The 7629-nt window shown below is 34.0% G+C and overlaps 1 protein-coding gene across 1 annotated transcript; it reads right to left on the reverse strand.

Moving 5' to 3' along the window:
• Positions 1–2647: 2647 nt before the first annotated feature.
• On the reverse strand, positions 2648–6789 carry LOC148938393 (uncharacterized). The gene is made up of 3 exons (XM_089107830.1): positions 6546–6789; positions 5810–6288; positions 2648–2806 (listed from the first exon to the last, which is right to left on the reverse strand). The coding sequence occupies exons 1-3, from the start codon at positions 6787–6789 to the stop codon at positions 2648–2650; spliced, it is 882 nt and encodes a 293-aa protein (XP_088963956.1).
• Positions 6790–7629: the final 840 nt, after the last annotated feature.

Genomic DNA, 7629 nt, shown 5'->3' on the forward strand with positions numbered 1-7629 from the left:
TTTCTAAACCAATCAAAGAGCTATAAATACTAACGGGTGTGAAGTAACTAATATAAGGAAGGATTGTCAGTATAGTTGATATTAGTGTGAGAATAGAATTCAAGGAGAGAACAGTTTACTTTGCTCGTTTATTTATTTGGCAAAATATATATTTGCAATAATGAGTGGAATGTTTAAACTATTAGAAGTTGATAGTGGAGCTGGCAGCAGCAGCAATGATGCAAGAGCACCAAATATTGCGGTAGAAATCACGAAAGGATCTCGACTTTGTCTTGAGTGGGAATAAGTATATGCAAGATACGTGATATCTTTGAGTAAATTTAAATTGGAGGACCAATTATGCTTCAGTGCAAAAGTTGATATAGCATATTATTAATAAAATCACATGTATTTTAAACGTGGGTGGTCTTATTTCCGAAAACTAAAACCCAACTTTATTATAAAAATTAAATGATATTGACAAAATCAAATGTGTTTTAAACGTGGGTGTTCTTATTTCTGAAAACAAAAACCCAACTTTATTCAGAAATCAAGTATTATTAATAAAATCATATGTATTTTAAACGTGGATGTTCTTATTTTCAAATACTAAAACCCAACTTTATTAAAATATCAAATATTATTAATAAAATCAAGTGTATTTTAAAATGGGGTAGTACGTGTTTCAGAAAATTGTAGATCAACTTTATTTTAAAAAATAGAGTATTATTAATAAAATCACGTGTGTTTTAAACGTGGTTGTTCATATTTCTGAAAACTAAAACCCAACTTTATTTTTAAAAAAATCCAGTATTATTAATAAAATTAGATGTATTTTAAACGGGGATGTTCGTATTTTGGAAAATTAAAACCCAACTTTATTAAAAAAATCAAATATTATTAATAGAATCAGGTGTTTTTTATGCGTGGATGTTCTTATTTCTGAAAACTAAAATCCGACTTTATTAGAAAATCGAATATTATTAATAAAACCAGATGTATTTTAAACGTGGACGTTCTTATTTCTGAAAACTAAAACCCAACTTTTTTTTAAAATCAAATATTATTAATAAAATCACATGTATTTTAAACGTAGGTGTTCTTATTTCTGAAAACTAGAACCCAACTTTATTGAAAAATCAAATATTATTAATAAAATCACATGTTTTTTAAATGTGGGTGTTCTTAAATCTGAAAACTAGAACCCAACTTTATTGAAAAATCAAGTATTATTAATAAAATCATATGTTTTTTAAACATGGGTGTTCTTATTTCTGAAAACTAAAACCCAACTTTATTGAAAAATCCAGTATTATTAATAAAATCATATGTAGTTTAAACGTGGATTTTCTTATTTCCGAAAACTAAAACCCAACTTTATTAAAATATCTAATATTATTGATAAATCAGATGTATTTTAAAGCGGGGGTGTTCATATTTCTGAAAACTAAAACCCAACTTTATTAAAAAATCATGTATTATTAATAAAACCAAATGCATTTTAAATGTAGTTGTTCATATTTCTGAAAACTAAAACCCAACTTTATTTTAGAAAAAAATCCAATATTATTTATAAAATCAGATGTATTTTAAACGGGGGTGTTCGTATTTCTGAAAATTCAAACCCAACTTTATTTTAAAAAAAATCAAATATTATTAATAGAATCAGATGTGTTTAAAACATGGATTTTCCTATTTTTGAAAACTAAAATCCAACTTTGTTAAAAAACAAATACAATTAATAAAGGCAGATGTATTTTAAAGATTGACGTTCTTATTTCTGGAAACTAAAACCCAACTTTATTAAAAAAAAATAAATCAAATATTATTAATAAAATCACATGTCTTTTAAACGGAGGTGTTCTTATTCCTGAAAACTAAAACCCAACTTTATTAAAAAATATGCAAAATGTACCCAATGAGGCCTTGGATCATCCCCCACCTCCCAAAAACTATTAAAGTTAATTATGGGTTCCATACAACATACACTTATGAACGGCTATGATACCTAGCTCAGATAAGTGCGAAATAATAAACCAAGCATCTCAAATCATAGGTTTCAGACAACATACTCCTACGAGAGACTAGGAAATCTAGCTCAGAAAAGTCCAAAATGGCAAACTAGATATCCCAAAATAAAAGTTTCATGCAATACACACCTACAATATACCACACTACAGGTCATCAAAGGTCACTTCCCTTTAGAGGGAGAAGAAGTTGAGATAGGTACTTCAAAATATCTTCCTAGGACATACTTTAGCATGTAGACCTATCCCTGAATGTTTTATTTTTATAACCTAACCCTTTTGCAAAATAGCAAAAAGTAGCTAAACTAAAAATTTACCTAAATTTGGAGGAGTTTATATCACTAACCTAAAAAAACCTAGAATTTGATTATAATATCATTTTGAAAAAAATGGGAACCTAATTACCTCATTCAAAGGCATTGATTCATCACGATTCAGTTGAATAAACAATTTATAAATCCATTGCCTTGTTTAGTTGCCTGTTTTATTAGGAAACCATCATTCCTGGTTAACAATTTTTTGTCACTAAGGCTAGGCTAAGGCCTAGGCCTACTTATAAGACATACTTTGGAAGTGGAAAAACTGAGAGACAGTGGAAATAATATTAAACTACTTGTTCCTCATGCAATCATCAATCGATCTCATATTGCCACAGGTTCCCGCACCTTCACCGACTCATCCTTTATCAATGGCGAAATTCCCTCAAAATCAGCATTGGCAGTTGTAAAAAGCGGTAGTGCATTAGGTTCTTGGACTGGCTTCCCAGATAAATTTGAGATGTTTGGGCTTGCATCTGTTGTCTGCAAAGTAAATGTAATCCCACTCTACAATCTATCTTTTGATAAATCCTATAGGACATTGTTTGAGTTGACAATTCATACCCTAGATCATAATTCACAACTATTTGAAAATGGTATAACCGAAGAAATGTTCGCTAAATCACATGGTATCATTTACTAGACTTGTCTGGCACTCAAGATATGAGCATAGTACGAACGGAGAGTGTGCGTTTATATTGTACATTTGCCGATCCATTACATGAAAGTATCGCACTAATCTCTTTAAATCAATTTGAAACCTATTGGGAAATCACTCCCGAAGGCATTGTTCTACTAGACCTTACACCATGAACACTAGTCAAATAATCACTGTTTTTACCTTCGGACTTCCTTGGAAAAAGTCAAAGTGCAAACAATACCATGATCATTGTTAATAGCAGTCCGTCGACTGTGAATACCTGTCATTGGCAGTGTATCTTTCAAACAATGAAGACGATTAAATTTTTTGATTCTCTCGGCCTACCCTATACATTCTACACTCCACACATCGACAACTATATTGAAAGCAGTGGGAAAACTATTATTCAAAATCGGAAGAGAGTGCAGGATCTGACGACTAAAAGTTGTGGTTTTCATGCGCTACTATATTTCGTCTTCAGATATCGAGGTTATACTTACAAGCAGTTTCTCAACATTTAAGTAGACAATCCATGTCTGAACGACTTTATGGTGGAAAATATCCTCTCAGACCTGTATAATATTAATCTTAGTGCCCTACGAGTAAAATGTTTAAAAATGTATGGGAATTTGTTTATTAAAAAAAATGTATATACACAACAATAATGTCTTTATTCTACACTTTAGATTTCTTCTTCTTCGGTGAATAGGCAACTGTCGAGAACCAATAATGCTGGTAGATCATTTGAATTCACTGTATATTTATCTTAATTGGCTGTAAAGTCAGGGTTGCAGTTTCTACAGTACAATGTAACTTCACTCTTATCATATCTCTTTGTATAGTCAATGATACTATTTGCATTCATATTGTGAAATTCAAGTGTTTTAATTTGTCTCTTTGAAGCAATATATGTGTTTTCAAGTGGCGATTCACATTCTGTAAGAGCAAAATAAAAATCACTAGGTTTATAGTCATAATAGGCAGTGTCGTTACAACGATGACGTAGAAACCAAATTGTTTTGTTACCCCAACAGTTGAATCGTAGACCTGATTCTTCTCCCAAAATAATTTAAAACCACGACGATACCAATCTCGTAGAAATAAACTAAAATCTTGTTTAGGGTTTTTTCCAATTATACCAGGATAAGTGTTCTCCCACTGATCACATTTGTCATAGCGGCAATTGGAGCATAGTTGCCCTCTAGGGCGAGAGTAACAAATCTCTTCCAAGACATGAATTACAGCCTTCAATTTGTACTGCATATCCTCTATGTAATTTACCCGGATTAAATAATTTGCACTTTTCATTATACTCACAAATAATTGTACAATTCTCACATGATGACCAACTGCCAAGAGTATACATACATACTGGACATGTATAAAACATTTTTGGTTTCTGGTGTCAACTCTCTCACAGCTAAAAAGATACTGATCAACGTTTGATAAATTCAGAAGGGGTAGGAGAGAGAGGGGAGTAACTCTATGACGTTACATAGCCTGTTTTGAAGAGAGAGTCATCTCCATAGAATCTATGGCAATGTTTTCAAAAGTATATCCACGATATTATTCTGCTTTGTTTCAATTAATATATCAATAAATTGAGTAAAAGCATTTGAGTCACGTCGTAAAAGATTCATACAATAGTCCAATGGGGGAGAATCATTCTCCATTATATTGTCAAGTGTTCCCTGAGAAAATATCTTCCGTTGAAGAGATAACTCGAGAAAATCGTCATCTAGAATCAAACGTTTTTCCAAATCAAAAGATTTGACTTAATTCCCTTTTTTTCCAATTTATTCATTTTTTCAATCCAAACAATCTCACTGCTGACTCTAGACTAACCACGATTCGTTCTACTTCAAGAATATTCGATAACCTTCTTTAAAAAATCTAACTAACAGAAAGGGGACATTTTCGATTTCGAAACAATTTTATTGTGTGAGTCAGCATAATTACAACAATAGTATATTACACTTACATACATACATACATGCGTGTATTTAAAAACCAGTGGCCTTATACACAAAAACAAATAAACAAAAATACAATAAGGAAAGAGCAATAATACTCAACAAATTCAAACTACAGCTTCTTTCCGCGCCATCAGACAATTCTCTATAAAACAACCTAACGCAATAATTAGGTCCCTCGAAGTTGTCCCCAAAAGACCTGGTAGCAGTGGTGCATACCCATTGAAAAATTTATCCCTAAATTTCGCCGAACTTTGGCATCTACTCAGAAAATGGTCCATCCCATCCCCAAGCTCCCCACAGAGGGGCAGGCACGCCTACCTCCCGAGCCATCCTCATCATAAGACTCCCAGTATCTTTTACGAAGTGGTATGCAATTTTCCCATGCCTGCAACCAATACTTAAGGGTTCTCCAGGGTAGGTTAAGCTTCAAATAAAACTCCTCCCCATACACATCTTTAATCTGTCTATAAGAATCCAGGCTACTAGACTATTCCAGACCTGTTAGCCAAACCCAAATATCTTGGTCCAGAAGGCGCGATGCAAACTTACCGAGGAAATCCTCAGGTTTACCTAGAGGATCCTGCCCCTTATTCCATGCCCATGATAAACCAGCATTATCCAAAGTGCTTTAACTTGTTTTGGCCATTCTACCTTTTTGGCAAAGCTCAACATCTCTGTTTAGGCCGCTTTCGCCAGTCGGTTATCAGGCAAGCACGTAACCTGTAAACGAAACTTAATCATTTGTGTAGTCCTCATAGGACGTAGATCCTGCAAACCCAAATCACCCTTTAGGACCAAACTACTAAAAATATTTTGGAGGCCTACAACTTTTTTTAAATACATAAACCGCCGAGATTCCAGTTGTTTTACCGTAGTAGTCCCCCGCAGCTCACATCTGCAATGGGTAACAGGAAGGACTTTAGTCATAAAAAGGTAATTGTGCATCTTCATATTTTTTATTCCCATGATATGCTTTTGTCGAAGTAGAGCACAAGCAGCTGCCTCACCAAGTGAAATCATCAATTTAATGTGCTCGGTCCAATTACCATTTGCTGCGACCACGAATCCCAGATATTTATACTTTGGGGTCACTTTTATTGCCTCATCATGATAAGTAAAGGAATAATCCTGAGGTCCATTGGGCTTCCTACTTTGGAAGATGACAATCTCTGTCTTAGATGTGTTCAGCTTCAACTTCTTCGATTCTAGGTAAGATTCAGTTAAATTCAGAAGAGTTTGGAGTTCCTCGGCTGATTTGGCCACTAAAGCTGTGTCGTCAACGAACAGCAAAAAAGAAAATAGGGTATTCGCTAGTGACAAAACTGGGGCCCATTTCAATTCAAGGAACTCTGCAAAATCATTGATATAGAGACTAAAAAGCTTCGGTGACAACGTGCATCCTTGCCGAACTCCTCTGAAGGTTCTGAATGGTTAGATACACCTTTTTTAACCATAAAAACCACAAATAAAGTTATCTCATACATGTTAATGAATGACATAATAAAAGGCCTGGGTAGGCCTATCTTAACAAGGTAACGCAAAAAAATAGGTCTATCAATACTATCAAATGCCTTTTCAAGGTCCAAAAACAAGACAAAAAGCCTACCATTTCCCCTGCTATAGTTTCCAATAAGAGCCTGGAGTATAAATACACTATCTGTAGTTGAATAATCCTTTCGGTATTCTCCTTGGGTCTCACTGACAATATTTTCCTTTTCTAGCCACAGCCCTAATCTACCATCTAGAACATTTTCCAAAAATTTACTAATTGTTGGTACTAGACTAATAGGGCGATAGTTACCATGCTTCATTCGGTCACCCTTTTTAAATAACGGCATTATAACCGACATATTCCATGCTATTGGCCAACTATATGAAACCAGGACTGCATTATACAAAGTTAATAGAACTGGCAACAGGGGACCGATTAATTTCTTATACATTGTTGATGGAATTCCATCAATCCCCAGTGAAGATCCTTCACAGCGAAGATCTTGATGGATTGTTTCAGCTCATTCTCAGATATTTCCTGAATTAGCTGGTAAGAATGCTCTGGGAGGGGGAATTCACTGACCACTGCATCTATCGGCTCAGTATACACTTTCGGGTAGATGGGTGCCTGGCCAGCTGAGTTTCTATTAGATCCCTCCACTGACTATCATCAAAAACGGATTGTGCCTCCTGAAACTAAAAAATGAAATATGAGGATCATGTGAGTGAAGTTAAACGAATCTAAGTTGGGTAAATTTTCGCATATGAGGTTTTAGTTTTCAGAAATATGCACATCACAGTTTAAAATACATCTGATTTTATTAACAACGTTTGACTTTTTTAATAAAGCTGGATTTTAATTTTCCGAAATATGAACATCACAGTTGACAAAATATCTGATTTTATTAATAACATTTATTTTTTTAATAAAGTTGGGTTTCATTGGGTAGGGGAGAGTGGGGTTGGTTCGGACACGGTTTGAGTCTGGACAAGAGCCTCTCTTCCTACAACGCCCTCTAAAATTCACCAAAGAAATACCATAGACGTGCCATCTAGTACCCTACTTGAGTATGTAGTTTGGTTATCACACGTGAAATCGTTTTTGAAATATTTGAGAAAAACCGAAAAAAGGTTGGTGTGGCATCCTGTATCTTTCTTTGTTTGTGATTTTATTTGGCCGTTATTACTAGTAATTGAAT

The sequence above is a fragment of the Artemia sp. Qi Xiang Cuo genome, unplaced genomic scaffold (assembly GCF_049724085.1).
Source record: "Artemia sp. Qi Xiang Cuo unplaced genomic scaffold, ASM4972408v1 HiC_scaffold_3402, whole genome shotgun sequence".
Taxonomy (NCBI): domain Eukaryota; kingdom Metazoa; phylum Arthropoda; class Branchiopoda; order Anostraca; family Artemiidae; genus Artemia; species Artemia sp. Qi Xiang Cuo.